Here is a 22337-nt window from a genome sequence, read left to right on the forward strand (position 1 = left end):
CCGGTCCCAGATTCCTGTATAAATTTTTCTTTAGCCTAACCAAGAAGTTAACTTTTGTTTTAGGAGCAAGACTCTCCTTCCTTCCTAGATTGTCATCTTTATCAAGTAGCACACAGTGTTATAGTTGGAAGTGTGATAACCAGGAGGAAGGGGGAAGGGCAAAGGCTTATGCCAACTGAGTCTGTTATTTTTCTTTTTTAAATTTTTATTTAGGTATTTGAGGGGCAGTAAGGGAGCTACAGAGGAGGAAAAAAGAGAGGAGAGTGAGAAAGCTCTCATCTGTTGGTTCATTCCTCAAATGCCTTTTAGCAGCCAAGGGTGGACTGGGGCTGAAGCCAGGATCCAGAACTCAATCCAGGTCTACAAGTGGTTGCAGGATTATCACTGCTGCTGCCAGGGTCCACAATAGCAGAAAGCTGAGTCAGGAGCCAGAGCTGGGAGTTAAACCTGTGTGCTTTGAGGTGGGATATGATTGTTAACTGACGTCACTTTTTAAAATTTTTTTAAAGATTTATTTGGCTGGTGCCACGGCTCACTTGGCTAATCCTCCACCTGCAGCGCCGGCACCCCAGGTTCTAGTCCCAGTTTGGGGCACCAGATTCTGTCCCGGTTGCTCCTCTTCCAGTCCAGCTCTCTGCTGTGGCCCGGGAAGGTGGTGGAGGATGGCCCAGGTCCTTGGGCACCTGCACCCACATGGGAGATCAGGAGGAAGCACCTGGCTCCTGGCTTTGGATCGGTGCAGTGCGCTGGCTGTAGCGGCCATTTGCGGGGTGAACCAGTGGAGAAGGAAGACCTTTCTCTGTCTGTCTCTCTCATTGTCTAACTCTGCCTGTCAAAAAAAAAAAAAAAAAAAGATTTATTTGAAAGGCAGAGTTGCAGAGGCAGAGAGAGACGAGGGAAGAGGTCTTCCACCTGTTGGTTCACTCCCCAGATGGCTGCAATGACTGGGGTTTGGTGGGGCTAGAGCCAGGAACCAAGAACTTCTTTTCTTCTATATCTCCCTTGTGGGTGCAGGGACCCTAGTACTTGGGCCATCTTCAGCTGCTTTCCCAGGAACATTAGCAGGGAGCTAAATCGGAAGTGGAGCAGCCAGGACTCCAACCAGCCCTGAAATGAGAAACCAGCACCCCAGGCAGAGGTTTTATGTGCGATGCCACAATACTGACCCTGCCTACCTCTCTTTTTGTAATAGAAAACATACTACTTTCCCAGAAGCATAAGCCTGTCTCTCTCTCTCTCTCCCTCTCTCTCTCTTTTTTTTTTTGAGCGGCAAAGAGACATATAGACACAGAGAGAGTTCCTGTGTGCTGCTTTACTCCCCAAATGGTGGGCCAGGCTGAAGCCAGGAGCTGGGAAATGCGTCCAGGTCTCTTAAGTTTGCAGCTGGGACCCAAGTATTAGAGCCATCATGTGCTACCTCTAGAGTGCAGAGGTGGGACTCAAGCCCAGACACTACGATATACGATCTAGGTATTCAAGCCACACCCTAATCATTACACCAGACACCCCCTGTTCCCCACCCCCAACCCCCCAGTGTAAACTCAGAAAATTCTGAATACCCTCTCACTTGTGTAAGGTTGTCTGGGAAGCAAAACATTTTTAATTGTGCATTTTCCTACCCTGAGTAAATTCATGGGTCTGTATTAAGGAAAAGGGAGCAGAGAATATTGAATAGGCAACTAACAGTATAGTGATTACCTTGCCTTTGAAGCAAGTACATGCGAAATTAGAATATTGGCTGGACCAGGAAACCAAGCCACTTAAAATGCTAGCTTACTGCCTGTATACCAGGCCAAGACATTTTGTACTTACGAATTTGAGATTTCAAAATATACTTTGTTCCTACATAAATATGTTTGCCAAATTCTTGGTTATTGCAAGTTTTTTTTTACTTTATATAAAATCTAAAATTCTGTCATATACTTAGTATTGTTTGAAAAAGACAGTTAAATTTTTCTGACCTAGTTTTGTTTTTTGTTATTTTAGGGCGGAAAGAAATGTGGGTTATTAATTGACCATGTGTTTGGTAAAATTGGAAAAAAAGTGTTTTGGAGAACAGATACTAATGAAATCTATTTGGCTAATCCCCGGAGTTTTGAGATTGGTGCAAGAGAAAGGATGACTTTTTCAATTTAATATCACAAAGCCAATTTCTTATCTGTGGCTGGCATGAAAACATTATAGAGCTAATGTCAGAGAGCTTTCTTAGCATTTCTTTCTTTCTTTCTTTCTTTTTTTTTTTTTTTTTTTAAGGATTTATTTATTTGAAAGGCGGGGTTATTGAGAGAGAGAGAGACGGGTCTTTGATACTCAGGTTCACTCCCCAAATGGCAACAAACACTGGAGCTGAGCTGATCCGAAGCCAGGAGCCTGGAGCTTCTTCTGGGTCTCCCACGTGGTTGCAGGAGCCCAAGGACTTAGGCCATTCTCTGCTGTTTTCCCAGCCCATAACAGAGAGTTGGATTGTAAGTGAAGCAGCCAGGACTTCGTGGTGTCAATAAACACACAGTACAACTTAAAAAAAACAAAAACAAAAACAAAAACAAAACGAGCATCGATATAGGATCCCGGCACTGCAGCTGGTGGCTTTACCTGTTCTGCCATAGTGCCAGCCCCTTTCTTAGTATTTCTGGGGTTAAACCTGGTACAATTTTTTAGTTCTTTTGTATTCCTTCAGGACTTTGCCTGTTTCCCTTAACTCTTTTTTTTATTTAAGAACTATTTTGTTGTTGTTTATTCATGCTGTTGCCAAACAAATTCAGGAAATGGAGAAAGCTATGAAGAAGAAAATGTTATGTGTAACCCAGCTACACAGAAATAACCACAGTTGTTATATAGTCCTCTCTCAGCTTTCATGTGGGATTGACCCACAGTTGGTTCTGGGATTCCAGAATTCATGAATGTTCAATTCTCTAATATAAAATGGTAAAAATATTGCATAAAGCTTATGTATATCTTCACATATACCCTAGATTATTTCTAGAATACTTACACCTAATATAATGTAAGTACTATGTAAATAGTTATACTGTAGATTACAAGAAAAAAAATTGGTATATGTTCAGTACATATGCAGATTTTTTTTCTTGAATGTTCTCTATCCTCAGAACCCATGGAAAGGAACACGTTTATGGAGGGCTGACTGATGTTACATTTTTGGAGGCTGACAACCTAAAAGCATGTACCTGATCTCCTTTTCGAGCCTTGTCTCAAGTTAATCAGTCCATGAGTATGATTTATTTGAGGTTAAGATTTCTCTAGACCTCCAGAGGAGAGAGAACTTTGTTTTGGCCTTCTGAGGAGGGGCAGAAGAAACTTAGATTTTTTTGTTTTAGCAATATGTCTTTTTTAAAAATTATTTATTTTAAAGATTTATTTTATTTATTTGCAAGACTGACTTAGAAGGCCGGCGCCGCGGCTCACTAGGCTAATCCTCCGCCTTGCGGCGCCGGCACACCGGGTTCTAGTCCCAGTCGGGGCACCGGATTCTGTCCCGGTTGCCCCTCTTCCAGGCCAGCTCTCTGCTGTGGCCAGGGAGTGCAGTGGAGGATGGCCCAAGTCCTTGGGCCCTGCACCCCATGGGAGACCAGGAGAAGCACCTGGCTCCTGCCATTGGATCAGCGCGGTGTGCCGGCCGCAGTGCGCCTGCCGCGGCGGCCATTGGAGGGTGAACCAACAGCAAAGGAAGACCTTTCTCTCTGTCTCTCTCTCACTGTCCACTCTGCCTGTAAAAAAAAAAAAAAAAAGACTGACTTAGAGAGAGGTCTTCCATCTGCTGATCCTACCCCCGCAAATGGCCACAACAGCTGGGCTTGGGCCAAGCTGAAGCCAGGAACCAGAAACTTCATGTGGGTTCAGGGACCCAAGCACCTGGGCTATCATTTGCTGCTTTCCTAAGCACATTAGCAGGGAGATGGATTGGAAGTGGAGCAGGTGGGACTTGAACCTGTGTCCAGATGGGATGCTGGCATTACAGGCAGCAGCTTAACCAACTGTGCCACAGCGCTGGCCCCAAAACTTAACATTTTTATTTTAATCATTTTCTACTGTCTATTATTTTTTTAAATCATAGACCATGATTATCTTAATTTTTTTTCTTAAGTGGAAAAACAGCTTTCTGAAGTAAAGATTGGGGAGAGACTTGAATCAAGATTGAAAGAAAACCGTGAGTCCTAGGCAGTAGAATTTCCTGAAATCCGAAGTTAAATTGAAATTAGAAGTGAGAAGAAAATAGCAGGATCTCAGTTTTGAGGTAAAATAACTATACCTTGCCAACTTCTAGGGTAAAATAAATAATTTTCAAGTCTACCAAGACCCAGTACCCCTCTTTGTACCTATCTGAGTTAAATACTCAAGGAATTTCTGTAACCAGTTACAAGTTGAGTAATAACAAATGTTAAGGAAAGATGTAGAAACAGTAGTGAGTAATGAATATTATAATACGTGTTTTTCATGTAAATATACTATGAAGAGAATTTATAATATGTAATGGGATGTTTTTACTAGGTCTTAAGTATACTTTTCAAATTGGAAATGAAAGGCTGATAATAGAAATGACATAAGAAAGGACTCTCAATTACCATATATTCTTAAATGTAAGTTTTCTTTTTCTGAAAATCTTGCCTTAGCAAAAGCAGAAGAAAGTTTCTTGAGTCACATGGAGTGAACAGCAAAGTACTCTGAACAGCTGTCAGTGCTGATGGTCAGGAAGCTTCTAGAAACCACTGGCAGTTTTCTTTTTAAGGAAGTAATAAAATTTAACAGGTTTAGAACTACTCTGGGGACCATCGCTGTGGTATAGTGGGCAAAGCCGCCACCTGCAGTGCTGGCATCCCATATGGACACCTGTTTGAGACCTGGCTGCTCCACTTCCAATCCAGCTCTCTGCTATGGCCACCTGGGGAGTGAACTAGCAGATGAAAGATCGCTCTCTCTGTCTCTGTCTCTGTCTCGGCCTCTCTGTAACTCTGCCTTTCAAATAAATAAAATAGATCTTAAAAAAATGTCCTTATAGTTGTATCTGTAAATAATATAGTTGTATCTTTATTAATTGGCATTTGAGAGATTCAGGGAGTGATTCAGTTGTGAAGATCATAGATGTCTGTTTTTAACGCTTTGCGAATTGGTCACTTATAGCTTTGGCTAAAGTTTCTGGTGACATCACACTTAAACATGGACTTCACATGTGGAAGTGTTTTACTCTGAAAAGCTGTCAAATAACTCAGAATTAACTATGGGATTGTTGAATACATGTTTCCAATGTATGTCAGTTGTTGGAATAGTTTTATAAATTGTGAGGCACAAAAGCAATTTTCAAAAGTTTAAATTTTAAGAATGACTTTATTAACAAAAGATTAAAATTATAAGCTTTAAAAAGTCCTTTAAAGCCCTAAAACTTGATATTTTCAAGTTGATAAATGTTTTTAAATTGGAACGAGAGGCTTATCTTACTATATTTAAATTACTTTATATTAGGCCTTCAAAAAGTTCATGTGAAAATGGATTTAAGAGTGCAGATTTAACAGTCGTAGGATGCACTGATTTTTAAGTGTACAGAGACAGGCATTTGGCAGAGTACTTCAGTTGCTCTTGTGATGCCCACATTGCTTACCAGAGTCCCTGGTTTGAGTCGGGGCTGCTTTGCTTCCTATCTAGCATTCTGCTAATGTGTGCCCTTTGGAGGCAGCAGGTGAAGGTATTTGGGTCATGTGTAGGATGCTGGTGTTGGTGTCGCAGGTAGCGACTTTACGTGCTGTGCCGTAACACCAGCCCCTCTGGTGTTGTAAGATTGCTGCCATTGTTTGAATTATCCATTGAAGATTCCACATGGATCAGGAGACGACTCTTAAGCACCATGTTCTTTTTCTTTTTTTCCTACTGTGCAGCCCACTTGAGTGCCAGTACCCCATGGACAGAGGCCGGGCAATGGTTCAGGGCCACAGTTCGCTCTGGTGTGGGATACCATGAGAGGCGCAGGACAGTGGGCCTGCCGTAAATCCAAACCCATACATACCATTTCTTGTCTTTAAAGACAATCTTTCTCAATCCATGAGTCTCATTAGCCAGAGCCAGATCATTTGGTGATGTCTAGATTCACTTATGGTCAAAGGGAATTGTAAAATAATCATGATTTACTCCTAAGTCCTGTATGAAAAGGTTTGATGCCTGAACAAAATCAGAGCTTTACCATCAAGTAAGAGTTAGGAACTATGGTTGTCAGTTAAGGGGCCAACAGTGTCTTACCTAACAGTGATTTCTTCCTTGACTTAAAATGAAAACCATACCAGAGTAACAAAGAGAAAAGAGGGAAAACACAAATAGCTAAAGTCAGAAGTGAGACTCAGGACATCACTACCAACCTTTTCCAGAGACAAAGAGAATTTTGTGGGGCCTGTGCTGTGGCATAGTAGGCTGAGTCTCCGGCTTGTGGCATCTGCTTCCCATATGGATGCCAGTCTGTATCCTGGATGCTCCACTTGTGATCCTGCTCTCTGCTATGGCCTGGGAAAGCAGTGGAAGATGGCCCAAGTGCTTGGGCCCCTATACCCGTGTGGGAGACCCAGAAGAAGCTCCTGGCTCCTGGCTTCAGATCAGCTCGGCTTCAGATCAGCTCAGCTCCAGCTGTCGCTCCCCCTCTTCATGGAGGAACGACACAGGACCCTGCGCTGTTCTTTCGTCTGCTCGGCCCTCCCCGGGTTTGCTGCTGGTTCTTCCCGGGTTGGCTACTATCCCTTCCACCTCCATGGAAGGGCAGTTCCCCCTGGCCACATTCCCCACTTCCGCAGGGGAGCGGCACACCGCCGGCCGGCTCTCTCGGGGGCTGCACAGGTTCCCTTAGATGTTCCCCTTAGATGTTCCCGGTGCATGCCGTCTCTCTCCTCCTTTATAGTCCTCCTCTGCCAATCCTAACTCGGCTGCCCACACGCCGAGTACGCTGCTCTCCTCCAATCAGGAGCAAGTCCTACAGTTTATTAGCTGAACTGGAGGCAGCTGTGCAGAAGCTGTTTACTTCTCTCCCAGCGCCATATTGTGGGAGAGCAGATGCATAGAATAAGTCTTAATTCCAGTAACTCAGTCTAGTCCGGTTTGCTCCCCACATCCAGCCTCTGTGGCCATTTGGGGAATGAACCAGCAAATGGAAAATCTTTCTCTCTGTCTCTCCCTCTTTTTGTCTATAACTCTACCTCTCAAGTAAATAAATCTTTAAAAAATCTTTTAAAAAATTCTATGAACAATTGCATGCCAACCAGATTGTGTAGATAAAATGGATAGATTACCCAAGTGACCCAAAAAGAAATAGAAAATCTCAGTTGTATACCAAGTAAAAAGATTGACTTTGTAATCAAAAACTCCCTAGTAAAGAAAAATACAGGACCAGGAGACTTTACTAGTTAATTCAACCAAACATTTAAAGAAGAATTAGTGCAAATTCTTGCAGAAAACTGAAGAGGAGGGATTATTTCCTAACTCATTTTATGAGGCCACCATTACCCTGGTACTAAAGCTGAAAAACACTTTACAAGAAAAGACAGCAGGGAGCTGGGTCGGAAGTGGAGCAGCCAGGACTTGAATAGGCATCTGTATGGGATGCTGGCATCGAAGGTGGAGGTTTAACCTGCTATGCCACAAAGCCAGACCCTTTTTTTTTTTCTTTTTTTTTTTTTTTTCTTTTTTTTTTTTTTTTCTTTTTCTTTTTTTTTTTGACAGGCAGAGTGGACAGTGAGAGAGAGAGACAGAGAGAAAGGTCTTCCTTTGCCATTGGTTCACCCTCCAATGGCCGCCGCGGCCGGCGCACCGCACCGATCCGATGGCAGGAGCCAGGAGCCAGGTGCTTTTCCTGGTCTCCCATGGGGTGCAGGGCCCAAGCACCTGGGCCATCCTCCACTGCACTCCCGGGCCACAGCAGAGGGCTGGCCTGGAAGAGCGGCAACCGGGACAGAATCTGGCGCCCCGACCGGGACTAGAACCCGGTGTGCCGGCGCCGCTAGGCGGAGGATTAGCCTAGTGAGCCGCGGCGCCGGCCCAGCCAGACCCTTTTTTAAAAAAAAACAAAAACAAAAACAAAATCTGTGCACTGGATTACTCCCCAGATTTCCCACAACAGCTAGGGCTCAGCCAGAACTAAAGCAGAAGCTGAAAACATTATCCAGATTTCCAGCGTACATATTAGGGACTCAGTCATTTGAACTTCACCTGATGCTTCCCATTGTGCACATTAGCAGGAAGCTGGAATTGGGAGTGGAACCAGCCATCAAATCCAAGTGTTCCAGTATGGGAAATGGACAACTTAACCACTGGCCAAACACCCATTGTCACAGAATTGGGGGGGGGCGGGGGGGCTGTGATTAAATCATCTTGGAGAGGTGTGGTGGTGATGGTTGTAAGACATGATGAATATAATTAATGCCACTGGATTGTATCTAAATATGGTGAATATGGCATCTTTTAGATATATTCTCATGATGAAGTTAAGAACCTGTACCAGTCTTTATTCTCATCATCCATCTATTCCCCCTTTCAATCTGTCATTTTTCCAAAGTTTTATCAAATTCTTTTCAAAAGATGCTTGTGGGAAGGAGAGAAATTCATTGCTTAGAATTAGATTTGCTTTCAGTATGCTTTATTTGTGTCATATCTGTCTGATGAGTTCTAACTAGTAATCTTAATTCTTCTTAAGGTAAATAACTTAATAACTAGTGACATCTAAATACTCAGATTTTCCATTCCAAACATTGAATGGCTGAGCTAATTAACTAACACTTCTGACAATAGCATTGATCAGGTACATGTGATTTTTGTGTTGTCATAAAAGTAAAATACCATGCTTAACATTGGTAGTGCTACACTTGGAGAGAATTGAGAACATGCTTTTTCCTTAGCCTAAGTCTCAAGACAAAATTAGACAAGGGTCCAGCATTGTGGCACAGCTGGTTAAACAGTAACTTGTAATGCCAGCCTTCCAGGGTGATGGTTTGAGTACTGCCTATTTGGCTTCTGATCTAACTTCCTGCTAATACAACTTGGAAGGCAGTGGGTGATGACTCAAATGTTGAGGCCTCTGCTACTCACTTGGGGACACAGATCGAGTCCCGGGCTCCTGGCTTCAGCCTAACCCATTCCTGGCTGTTTTGGCGATTTGGGGAGTGAACCAGCAGATGGAAGATAATCTCCCTGTCTCTTTTTTTCTGTGTTTCTGTGCCTTTCAAATAAAAAAAAATTGTACATTTGGTTGAGCCAAAAGTTCCTTCTCCTGCATGCTGCTTAGTGTCAGCTCAGATGGCCACATTGACTGTAAAGAGTCTCCGTGTGTTTACTTCAACCTTCTGTTTGAATAGACAAGCAGTAGGGACTAGAGAAAACATTAAGTTGTGCCTTTCTGGCATAAAATGTCTAGTTTGCTGCCTCATCATACACCACTTACTATGTAATTTTCAGAAGTTGTTATTTTCAGGGAATACTTAAGTGAGTGAAAGCCTTGGGAAATGCAATCCTTAGCATTGTAAAATGAGAAGTAAGCACTTTTTCATTCTCTAAATTTACAATTGATGCCTGAGTTCTCCTTTTTTCTCATTCAGCCATTTAGCTAACTATCAAATTTATTTCTACTACAAGGATTTTTTCCCCCTGGACTATTGCACTATATTCTATACTGGCTGCTTTATTTATTTTTTTAAATTTTATTTATATACTTGAGAGGCAGAATTAGAGTCTTCCATCTGCTGGTTCACTGCCCAAATGGGCGCAGTGGTCAGAGCTGGGCCAATCAGGAGCCAGGAGCTTCTTCTGGGTCTCCCACACAGGTGCAGGGACCCAACCACTTGGATCATCTTCTGCTGTTTTCCCAGGCCATCAGCAGGGAGCTAAATCAGAGGTGGAGCAACCAGGACTCCAACTATTGCCTGTATGGGATGCTGCCATCACAGACAGATGCTTCACCTACTACACCACAGCTCTGGACCCTGGTTGCTCCACTTCGTTTTCTACACTGCTTTGGAACTATCTTACTAGAGTTGTACTGGCCTATATGATAGCCTTTACCCATATGTAACTATTTACATTTAAATTTGTTTATTTACTTTAAAGATTTACTTATTTGGCAGAGTGATAGAGAGGGAAAGACAGTGAGAAAGAGGGAGGGATTTACTTATTTGACAGAGTGACAGAGAGGGAAGAACAGTGAGAAAGAGGGAGGGAGATCTTCCATCCACTGGTTCACTTCCCAAGTGGCCACAAACAGCTAGACTGAAGCCAGGAGCCAGAATCTCCATCCAGGTCTCCCACCCAGGTGGTGGGGGCCCAAGCAGTTGGGCCGACTTCTGCTGTTTTCCTAGGTGTATTAGCAGGGAGCTGTGTCAAAAGTGGAGCAACTGGACCATGAACCAGAATTCTAATACAGGGTATAACATTGCAGGTGGCATCTTAACCTGCTACAATGCCAGTCTCTTACATTTAGATTAATTAAAAATTAAAAATGAGTATTTAATTACATTCGGCACATTTCCTTTTTTTTCTTTTCTTTTCTTTTTCTTTTTCTTTCTTTTTTTTTTCTTTTTTTTTTTTTTTTGACAGAGTGGACAGAGAGAGAGACAGAGAGAAAGGTCTTCCCTTGCCATTGGTTCACCCACCAATGGCCGCCGCGGACGGCGCGCTGCGGCCGGCGCACCGCGCTGATCCGATGGCAGGAGCCAGGTACTTATCCTGGTCTCCCATGGGGTGCAGGGCCCAAGGACTTGGGCCATCCTCCACTGCACTCCCTGGCCACAGCAGAGAGCTGGCCTGGGAGAGGGGCAACCAGGACAGAATCCGGCACCCCGACCAGGACTAGAACCCGGTGTGCTGGCGCCGCAAGGCGGAGGATTAGCCTAGTGAGCCGCGGCACCGGCCCGGCACATTTCTTAATACTCAGAATCCACTTGTGGCTAGTTGCTACTAAATTAAGCAACACAGGTAACAGAACTTTTTTTTTTGCAAGAAAGTGAGATGAAGGAAGGGACAGATCTTCCATCCTTTGGTTTGCTCCCCAGGTGGCTGCAATGGCCAGGACTGGACCAAGCTGAAATCAGGATCCAAGAGCTACATTCTGGTCTCACATGTGGGTGGGTGGGTGGGGGGCCCCAAATACTTGGGCTGTCTTCCACTGCTTTCCCAGGCCCATTAGCAGGGAGCTGGATTAGAAGTAGAGCAACTGGGAAACGAACCAAAGCCCATAAGGGATGCCTGTGTTGCAGGTAGTGGCTCAACCAGCTGCGCCACAATGCTGGCCAGTAAAAAATTAACATAATACCTAGGGAAACTGTATTAGATAGCATTGTTTTGTATCATAAATTAGTTTACTTGCTCTTGTAACTAAAAATTATTTTCATGGTTCCAAGGCCCTACAGAAATCTCTGACATTTCTATCTTTTTTTTTTTGACAGGCAGAGTGGACAGTGAGAGAGAGAGACAGAGAGAAAGGTCTTCCTTTTGCCGTTGGTTCACCCTCCAATGGCCACCGCGGCCGACGCACTGCACTGATCCGTTGGCAGGAGCCAGGTACTTATCCTGGTCTCCCATGGGGTGCAGGGACCCAAGCACTTGGGCCATCCTCCACTGCACTCCCAGGCCACAGCAGAGAGCTGGCCTGGAAGAGGGGCAACCGGGGCAGAATCTGGCGCCCCGACTGGAACTAGAACCCGGTGTGCCGGCGCTGCAAGGTGGAGGATTAGCCTATTGAGCTGTGGCGCTGGCCTGACATTTCTATCTTATTTATCTTTACATAATTCTTTTTTTTTTTTTAAGATTTATTTTATTTATTTGAAAGAGTTAGAGAGGTCGAGCCAGAGAGAGAGGTCTTCTGTCTGCTGGTTCACTACCCAAATGACCACAATGGCCAGATTAGAGTTGATCCGAAGCTAGGAGCCAGAAGCTTCTTCTGGGTCTCCCACGTGGGTTCAGGGGCCCAAGGACTTGAACCATTTTCTGCTGCTTTCCCAGGCCATAGCAGAGAGCTGGTTTGGAAGTGGAGCAGCCAGGTCTCGAACCGGCTCATTTGGGATGCCAGCCGGGGCTGCAGGCCGGGGCTTTAACCTGCTGTGCCACAGCACCAGCCCTAATTCTTATACCCTTCATTCTGTTCTTTGTGACACATTTTCCCCCTTTATTAGGGCCTTTGCAGTTGGCATTCTTCACGTGGCTGTCTTACCAACATTTTAAGTCCCAACTTTGATATTACATCCTCAGAAGAATTCTCTCTATGCTAAGCACTTCATTTTGGAAGCTTTTGGGGTCGACGTTGTTGCATAGCAGGTGAAGCTTCCACCTGCAGTGCTGGCATCCTGTATCAGAGCACCAGTTGGAGTCCCAGCTGCTTGACATCAATTTAGGAGTGAACCAGTGGATGGAAGATTGATCTCTCTCTCTGTCTCTCCATCTCTCCCCATTTCTCCCTGTCTCTTCTCTCTGTAACTCTTTCAGATAAAATAAAAATCCTAAAATAAAAAAAATAAAATTCATTCAACTCACCATTCTAGAGTAGCCTGGCAAATTATTATATTCATTTCCACTTTAAACTAGAATTTGGTTTTCTAAAAGATACTGCACGATTTTGGATTAACCAAAATATATTATTTATTTTGTTTAAGGGTTTTGTTATTTCCTAAAAGCAGTTAACTCTACAATGAGTGTTGAGCAGAAACATGCTGATATTGTATGGTATGCACCACCTTATTGATAAGTTCTTGTTATTTTGAAGTTATTCTGTTTTTTTCTGACTGTTTAAAGGAGTGCTAGAGAATAGAAGATTATTTGAATTGTTCTCATTTTGGGTTGTTGATCAGTTAGCTTTTTACTCCTGAAAACTGCTTCCTAACCTGTCCATACTTTTTTTTAGTGGCTTTTTATAATTCTGTTCCCTCTCAGGCTAAGCATTTTCAGAAAATTCTGTTGACCTGGTATGTGGACACAGTATTCTCGCTAGCATTGTTATAGATACATAAGGATTTGTCTAGTCCTCACACTATCCTTCTATCTTATATAGTCTGTGTAAATGTTCTGATCTAAAGCGCTTTACTGTTCCTATATATCATTAAAAAGCATCTTTCTGTGGTTATTTTGTGGAAAGAACTGGATATTTTCTACCATAGGGGATAGAGGTCATCAAAGAAATTGCTGACTCTAGTGCTGTTTTTAGTGAACTTAGTCTTGTTGGAAAGATGAACAACAATAAGCTGTTAGGAATCATCATGAATTCACTGGTAATTGCTCAAGTGTTACACAGATGATTTAAAAATAAGAACAAGGGCTAGTATGTGGTACTATGGGTTAAGCTGTGATGCCAGCATCCCATATTATAGTGCATATTCAGGTCCTAGCTGGGCTGCTTCTGACCCAACTTCCCGCTAATGCACCATCCATGTGAGGAGACCAGGGTAGAGTTCCTGGCTCCTGTCTTCACCCTGGCCCAGCACCAGCTGTTGAAGCCATTTGGGGATCTCCTTCTCCCCCTCCCCCTCCCTGTCCCCATCCCCTCCCCTCCCCTCCTTCCCCTCTCCCTCCCCTCCTCCATCTCCCCCTCTCCCCCTCTCCCGCTCTCTCCCTCTCCCTCTCCCTCTTCCTCTCCCTCTCCCCTTTTTCTGTGTTAGTCTGCCTTTCAAATGAATAGATCTTTTTTATTCCTTTTTTAAAAAAAGGAAATTATGGATGGTAGTGTTCTGTATAATTTTCTTCATGATTTTCCAAATTGCTTATGCTGAAACCGTGTTACTTTTGGATTTGGAACCCAAGGAGTAAGTGTTCTTTTTTTTAAAGGTAGCACATGCTGAGTACACAAAGTATGTGAAAGTACTTAAGAAGATAGGGAGTCAGTATTGTATGAGCTTAACTTAGTCATGGAAGGTCTGCTGAGAAGACCGTGTGCTGTACTAACTTTTGGGCATTGGTCTGATCTAGTTGCCTTGAGTCATATGGGACTATGTGGTGAACTGAAAGAGATTATTAGGTCTGCCCTACTAAAAATACCAACCATAAAGGATTGTACTTGTGTTTTTACAGGTTGCTTCATGTGCGAAATGGAAACTGCAAATACCATTTAGGTGAAGAAACATTTAAGTTAGCTCAGACATATATGGATAAACTATCAAAACATGGCCAACAAGCAAACAAAGCTGCACTCTATGGAGAGCTGTGTGCACTTCTATTTGCAAAAAGCCATTATGATGAGGTAAGTGTTTTGAGGCACATTTCATTGTGATCAGCACCTATAAAATAGGATAAATCAGTCTTCCCCAGTATGTCTTAGAGATCTCATTTTCATTTTCAAGTGTTAGGTTTACACTTTTGTAAAGGAATATTTAAAATTAGAAGGAGTATTTGTGCGGTGGACTTTAAATATGTACATTTACAATTTTAGGACCTTTTTTGTTCTTATATTAATTTGACTTAGTGTCTCTCTGCCTAAATTGTTTTGGTGGGCATCTTCTTTTAAATGAACCTTCATAGATGCTTTTGATTGGATATGTAGCTCCAAATCAACTCTCCTAATTTAAGGTGTTCATTTCGATGCAAAGCTAGATTTTATTTTTTTACTTCTGAATTTGAAAGAGAGAGATAGCACACTCCCATTTGTTGGTTCACTCCCCAAATTCCAGCAGCAATCTAGGCTGAGCCAAAATTGGGGTCTCCCATATGTGTGATAGTAACTGAATTACTTGAGTTATCTCTGCCTAGGATCTGCATTAGTTGGAAGGTGGAGTTAGGAGCTGGAGCCAATATCAAATGCAAATACTGTGATGTGGGATGAGGATGTCTTAACTGCTAGGGTAAACACCTGCCCTGGGAAGCTAGATTTTATTTCATTGCTTTGCTCCCTACCTTATGAGGAATACAGCTTCATTTCTGGCCTTTTTTTTTTAATCGATAAATTAATGCTTAGGTGCTAATAAATACATACTTTATATATGCTTAACTCCTTTGGTGGTTATTGTGTTTATAAAAGGATATTGTAATTATTTTACTTATGTATTTTTTTTTATTTTATTTATTTGAGAGGTAGAGTTATAGACAGTAGAGGGAGAGACAAAGGTCTTCCTTCCGTTGGTTCACTCCCCAAATGGCCCCAACAGCTGGAGCTGCACCGATCCGAAGCCTGGAGCCAAGTTTTCTTCCTAGTCTCCCATGTGGGTGCAGGGGCCCAAGCATTTGGGCCGTCTTCTACTGCTTTCCCAGGCCGAAGCAGGGAGCTGGAATGGAAGTGGAACAGCCGGAACTTGAACCGCCACCCATATGGGATGCCAGCACCGCAGGCAGAGGATTAATCTACTGTGCCACGGCACCGGCAGCTGTAGTTATTTTATGCTGTCAAACAGCTGCCATTTTGCTTTCATATTTTAAAATAATCCATATCTTGATTTTGTCCTGTCCACATATATGTGTACACACAAACACACACATCATATATATATATCATACATACATATACTGTGTTTAAATGAAAATTATTAGGGCCAATGCTGTGGTTCAATGGGTTAAAGCCTTGGTGTGCAATGCTGGCATCCCATTTGGGCACAGGTTTGAGTCCCGGCTACTCCACTCCAATCCAGCTCCCTGCTAATGTGCCTGGGAAAGCAGCAGAGGATGATTCAAGTCTCTGGGCCGCTGCACCCAGGTGGGAGACCCGGATGAAGCTCTTTGCTCCTGGCTTCAGCTTGTCTCAGTGCTGACTATTGAGGCCATTTGGGAAGTGAACCAGCAGATAGAAGACCTCTCTCTGTCTCTCCTTCTTTCTGTCTCTAACTCTGGCTTTCAAATAACTAAAATCTTTTAAAAAAATCTTCACTAGAACTAAAGTCTGAAAATTATAGAATAATTGTGATGTTTGTGTAACTCTGATGGTAGCATCATCTTGCTTTCAATATCTACCACAAGAATGCATTGGCTGGCGCCATGGCTCAATAGGCTAATCCTTTGCCTGCAGCGCTGGCACACCGGGTTCTAGTCCCGGTTGGGGTGCCGGATTCTGTCCCGGTTGCCCCTCTTCCAGTACCAGCTCTCTGCTGTGGCCCAGGAGTGCAGTGGAGGATGGCCCAGGTCCTTGGGCCTTGCACCCAGGTGGGAGACCAGGAGAAGCACCTGGCTCCTGCCTTCGGATCAGCGTGGTGCGCTGGCCGCAGCATACCAGCTGAAGCAGCCATTGTGGGGTGAACCAACAGAAAAGGAAGACCTTTTTCCCTGTCCACTCTGCCTGTCCAAAAAAAAAAAAAAAAAAAAAAAAGAATATGTCATGCGTCAAGGAGAAGGTGTTTGGCCTAACGGTTCAAGTGCAGGTTAACCCATGTCCCACATTAGAGTGCCTGAATTTGATATCCAGCTGTGGTTCCTGACTCCTGCTTTCTGTTGATGTATGCTGTGGGAGACAGCAGGCATGGCTTACATACATGGAATCCCTGGATTGAGTTCCTAGTTCTTGGCTTCAGCTCAGCCCCATTCAGGCTATTGAAGGCATTTGGGGAATGAACTAGGAATTTCAAATTCACTCTTGTCTATCTCAGTCTCTCTGCCTCTCAAAGAAATAAATTAAAAAAAAATAAAAGATTTTATAAATGCTGCTTGGAATAAAATAAAAGGGAGGAGTGGGCTTTGCATCGCAGCAGGTCAAATTGCTTCTTGGGAGGTCTATATCGTATCCCGCATCACAGTACTGGTTCCACTCCCAGCTTCTCTGCTACCTATCCAGCTTCCTGTTAATGCATCCTGAGAAGCAGTGTATTATGGCTCAAGTACTTGGAACATTGTACACAAAGGGCAACAAAACAGAATGGATTCAGCAGATACAGGAAAAATAACCATAAACGGATGGATGTTTGGTGTGGTAGTTAAGGTACCACTTGGGATACTGACATCCCGTGTCAAGTATTTGAAAGCTTTTAGGAAAGATTCCCAACTGTTTTGTTAACTACTGTTAGTTTGATTTATTGCACCTCTGTGTATTCTGTAACTGCCTTTCTCTTTAGGCATACAAGTGGTGTATTGAGGCCATGAAAGAAATCACAGCAGGCTTACCAGTCAAAGTTGTGGTAGATGTTTTAAGACAAGCATCTAAGGTAAATAATTTATTAAATGAATTATAGGACTTATCAGGCTATAAATTTGTTTTAATTTACCTGTTGCCTTATATATTAGTTACTTGATACTATACAGACAAGTCTATTTGCAAATTTTTTGAGCCAAGTTTTAGAAAACTCTTTTCTAACTTATGTTTTAAAGACTAATTTTCCTTTACCAAGAAAGCCTCTGAAATAATTTGTATTGGTAATTTTTTCAGATTGCTAAAGTACACATCACAGTAGTTGGTGATACTCTGGCTTGAATTTATTTTTGCTTTTCTTAAACCTTTATAGCAACCTGAGCTCCATATGTGACTGAAGTCCAAATTTTATGGACTTCAGTCACTTTTCTCTTAAAGGGTAGCCTCACGTTAGTATTAGTATTACAGTCTCAAGTCAGCTTTCTGCTGTATTGACTCTCTGGGCAATTCAGATTTGATTTCTCTCTTGTTTCTTACTCTGAAAGTAAGTGCGTTAACTCTTTGAAATCGTTATGTAGTATTTCAAAACTGCTGCTTCGGGATACCAAGACCTTAAAGCATTAATGTACTTTTCAACATACACTCTTTCTACACAGAAGTTTTGAATTTCTACCCAGAAGTTTCATTTTGGTTAGTTTTACTTATGGAAATTGAGTTAAAACAAAGATTCCAAAACTGTGGATATAGAAGAGTCTGCTATTTCTTTGAAATTTATTGACTCAGTCATTATCAACAGCACTATAAAAGGGATATTAGAATGTTTTAAATTCAAGACATTGAAAATTAATGCAAGTTTATATTTATATATGCAAATCATTTATACTTTGTAGAGTTACTAGTTATCCTCATGGTTCAAATATTTTAGGAATTAAAAAATTGTGTAATATTTCAAAATTATAAAATGAAGACTACAAAAGATAATTGTAATCTACTCCAGAACTTAGATATGAGTACCTTAAAAAATATTCTGGTGGGGTTGGTGCTGTGGCGGAGCAGGAAAGCCACTGCCTGCAGTGCCGGCATCCTATATGGACGCCAGAGTGAGTCTCAGCGGCTCCACTTTCGATCCAGCTCTCTGCTATGGCCTGGGAAAGCAGCAAATAAATAAAAAAATCTTTAATTTAAAACAGAAGGGTTTGGGGTTGGTGCTGTGGTGTAGTAGGCTAAGCCTCCACCTATTGCGCTAGCATCCCATATGAACACTGATTCCTGTCCTGGCTGCTCTACTTCTGATCCAACTCTCTGCTTATGGCCTGGGAGAGCAGTGGAAGATGGCCCAGTGCTTGGGCCCCTGAAACTGCATAGAAGACCTAGAAGAAGCTCCTGGCTCTTGGCTTCAGGTCAGCCCAGCTCTGTGAACTAGTGGATGGAAGACCTTACTCTCTGTGACTATGTCTCTCAAATAAAAAATAAATAAAATCTTTTAAAAACATAGATAGGATTATACACCTACAATTTGTAAGATACTTTATTGTAACAAATTTACACGGGGAATAAGTGTCAAAATTTCAAATTTTATGATTTTCCCGAATTGTATATATATCTGTAATAGAATTCTGGACTACTTGGCAGAAAATAAATTGTAAATAGAACCCTTGTATTTTCTGTTTGAAGATTTTTTTTCTTATTGACTATTTTTTTAAAAGATTTTATTTATTCATTTTAGAGGTAGAGTTACAAATGGTGAGAGGGAGAGACAGAGAGAAAGGTCTTCCTTCCATTGGTTCACTCCCCAAATAGCCGCAATAGCCGGAGTTGCACCGGTCCGAAGCCAGGACCCCTGCAGGTGCAGGGGCCCAAGCACTTGGGCCATCTTCCACTGCTTTCCCAGGCCATAGCAGAGAGCTGGATTGGAAGAGGAGCAGCTGGGACTAGAACCGGTGCCCATATAGGATGCTGGCGCTGAAGGCAGAGGATTAACCTACTGCGCCACTGCGCCGGCCCCTCTTATTGACTATTATAGTCAGTAGTATATAAGTTATACTTACTGTAGCACACTAATGAACTAATTAATAATTAATAATGAGTTAATTAATAATTTTTCACTTTGTCTTTAGGCTTGTGTAGTAAAACGTGAATTTAAGAAGGCAGAACAGCTAATTAAACATGCAGTATATCTAGCACGGTAGGTGATTGTTATTAAAAATGGCTTTTTAGTTGTCTCTCTGTTGTATACCTTAATAATTTTGTATCTTTTTATAGGGATCATTTTGGGTCCAAACACCCAAAATATTCTGATACACTGCTAGATTATGGATTCTACTTACTCAATGTAGATAATATCTGTCAGTCTGTTGCAATTTATCAGGTATGTTAATGATTACCTCTTTTGTTTTCTTTCAATTTAAATTGACTTGCTGATGTGTATTTATTTGGAGAATATAAACTGGTCCCTAAAAATAACTGAGTTCCCTCCTCTCCCCAGGGCATATCAGTATTTTACCAAGTTTTATCTAGAATGCCTAAAAGTTAATATTGTAGGGATTAAAGAGAATCAGGAAAGGAAATGGACTGTGGCCTGTATTTAGGAACACTTTCCATTTTTCATTTGCCCAGGTGATGGCTTGTTTTGTTGATTTAGCAGGTGTCACTGTATTCCATTGCTCTAGACAAGGGATCCTTGGTTTTGTGGTTTAATTTTGAAGAGAGACATAGAGAAAAAACAGTGGTATGATTCCCAAGATGTAGAAGTTATGATTATTATTAAATCACTGCCTTTCACTTCAGATTCCATCTTGGAATATCAGGCCTTCTGGGTAACTTTGGAACTGGTTCTATAGAATATGTATTTAAGTTTTTAGGATGCTTATTTTAACTAGGTGGTGTTTTCTAAAGGCTTACAGTATTGTCATATTTTTATGATTCTTTCAGGCAGCTCTTGACATTCGACAGTCAGTATTTGGTGGCAAAAATATCCATGTAGCAACAGCTCATGAAGACTTGGCTTATTCTTCCTATGTTCACCAGTATAGTTCTGGAAAATTTGACAATGCACTGTAAGTTCCACAGTCGTCTTTTCTGTGAAGGGTTAACAACTTTTTTGTCTTTTCCCTGATATAGTAGTACTTAATATGCCTTATGAATTGAAGTTGTCTTTCTGGAACATTAATAGAATGTATAAAAAAATCTTTTAGGCCGGCGCCGTGGCTCAATAGGCTAATCCTCCACCTAGTGGCGCCGGCACACCGGGTTCTAGTCCCGGTCGGGGCGCCGGATTCTGTCCCGGTTGCCTCTCTTCCAGGCCAGCTCTCTGCTGTGGCCAGGGAGTGCAGTGAAGGATGGCCCAAGTACTTGGGCCCTGCACCCCATGGGAGACCAGGAGAAATACCTGGCTCCTGCCTTCGGATCAGCGCGGTGCGCCGGCCGCAGCGCACCAGCCGTAGCAGCCATTGGAGGGTGAACCAACGGCAAAAGGAAGACCTTTCTCTCTGTCTCTCTCACTGTCCACTGTGCCTGTCAAAAAAAAATGTTTTTTTTAAAATAAGAAGTAGAGTAAGAGAGAGAGTGCCAGCATGGGTGTCCACATCTGCTAGTTCACCCCCCAAATGTCCACCATACCCATAGGACTGAAGCCACGGGCCTGGGTCTGACTCCAGGTCTTCTGCATGAGTGGCAGGAACCCGACTACTTTAACTATCGTTGCCTCCCAATCTCTCTGTTAAATGGAAGCTGGAGTCAGGAGCCTGGAATCCAACCAAGACACTCCAGTGTGGGATGCATGCATCCTAACCTAAACACGTGCATCTTAACCACTAGGCCACTCACCCTTAAAATGTTTTTGAATTTATAAAAAATCATGCCAAATGTGTAGGTCTTTCATTTAGACTTTACTTGATTTAATATTGAGACTTGCATATTATCATATAGTGTGACTTCTAAGTATTTTCTTTAATCAGAACAGAGAAATACTTGTGTCTGTGTGTCTCTGTGTATATATATGTGCATGTCATCTTTTTTTTTTTTCAATGCAAAACTGAGCTTTTAAGAAGGGAAATCCTCAAGGGCTAGTAATGCATGCTGGAATCCAAAGGGTTAGGCACGAACCATGGTGTAATTGTTCTCTGTGATGGGAAAGCTGCCAAGTTTCAGTAGCCTTGATTGAACAACAGCCATGAGTTTAAGAGACATTTATGCTGTGCTTGAAGAAAGAAATGGACCTCATAGGAGAATTTATAACTACAGACCTATTTTCCAGTTGATTTTCATAGATGCAGGAACCTCCAAACTGAGAACAAATATTAAAAGGAACTTTGAGGCAGCTAGTTCTCCTGAGATGCCTTGTGGAGAAAAATGGAAAACTCTGGGAAATAATTTGTCATCAACCGAAACCATACATAGATCTCATAGATATAGCTCTCGCTAAAATAAATTCACCATCAAAAATTGCAAAATAGAGATGAGCATGTGACCTAGCAGTTACACCTGCATCCCATATTGCAGTGCTTGGGTTCAAACCGCTTCTGACTCCTGACTCCAGCTTCCTGCTGATGTAGACCCTGGAGGCAGCAGAGATGGTCAAGTAACTGGTCCCAGTTTTTGAGGGCATTTGGGAAATGAACCACTGGATGAGAGTGCTATTGCTCACTCGCTGTCTGTTTCTCTGCCATTCAAGTATGTAAATATAAAATTTTTTTTAATTGCTTAAGAAAACATTTGCATTATGAGTGAGAGACAACAGGATTAGAACCCTAAGAACTTTAGTTACCAAATTTTTCTTAGTAGTACCATAAAGTACATATTCTTGAATGATTAAAGCCATAAAATGGGCTGGCATACCTTTGCCTGTAGGCAAAATAAAGTGGAACATTGTCATGTTCTTTTATTTGTGTATATCTTACGGCTGCTTTCATGATCCAACAGCAGAGTTATACACTATAGCCCTTTACAAGAAAGCTTGTAGACGCTGATATAAAAGAAGGAATCAGTAATATTTTGGAGGGACAATAAAAAAGACAGATTCTAAAACAAAACCACTAGTATGTGCTACAATACAGATGAACCTTGAAAACTTGTGATGTGTAAGAAGCCAGTTAAGAAGGATCACATATTGTATGATTTCATTTATTTGAAATGTCTTGGGGGCCAGCACTGTGGCTTAGTGGATAAAGCCACCCCCTGCAGTGTTGGCATCCCATATGGATGCCAGTTCAAGTCCCAGCTGCTCCACTTCCAATCCAGCTCTCTGCTGTGGCCTGGGAAAGCAGTAGAAGATGGTCCACATCTTGGGCCCCTACACCCGCATGGGAGTCCCAGAAGCAGCTCCTGGTTTTGGATCAGC

The 22337-nt window shown here is 42.4% G+C and overlaps 1 protein-coding gene and 1 non-coding gene across 2 annotated transcripts in view; one reads left to right on the forward strand and one right to left on the reverse strand.

The window, feature by feature from the left end:
* APPBP2 (amyloid beta precursor protein binding protein 2) overlaps window positions 1–22337 on the forward strand; it is a 74332-nt gene that overhangs the window by 39266 nt on the left and 12729 nt on the right. Inside the window, exons 5-9 of the mRNA XM_008271184.4 lie at window positions 14029–14197; window positions 16986–17075; window positions 19117–19184; window positions 19262–19367; window positions 19931–20055. Coding sequence (XP_008269406.1) covers window positions 14029–14197; window positions 16986–17075; window positions 19117–19184; window positions 19262–19367; window positions 19931–20055 — 558 coding nt within the window. The remainder of the gene's footprint in view (window positions 1–14028; window positions 14198–16985; window positions 17076–19116; window positions 19185–19261; window positions 19368–19930; window positions 20056–22337) is intronic.
* LOC127484530 (small nucleolar RNA SNORA42/SNORA80 family) lies at window positions 5876–6009 on the reverse strand. The gene has a single exon (XR_007911591.1). It is a non-coding gene; the product is annotated as a small nucleolar RNA SNORA42/SNORA80 family (small nucleolar RNA).

The sequence above is a fragment of the Oryctolagus cuniculus genome, chromosome 17 (assembly GCF_964237555.1).
Source record: "Oryctolagus cuniculus chromosome 17, mOryCun1.1, whole genome shotgun sequence".
Taxonomy (NCBI): domain Eukaryota; kingdom Metazoa; phylum Chordata; class Mammalia; order Lagomorpha; family Leporidae; genus Oryctolagus; species Oryctolagus cuniculus.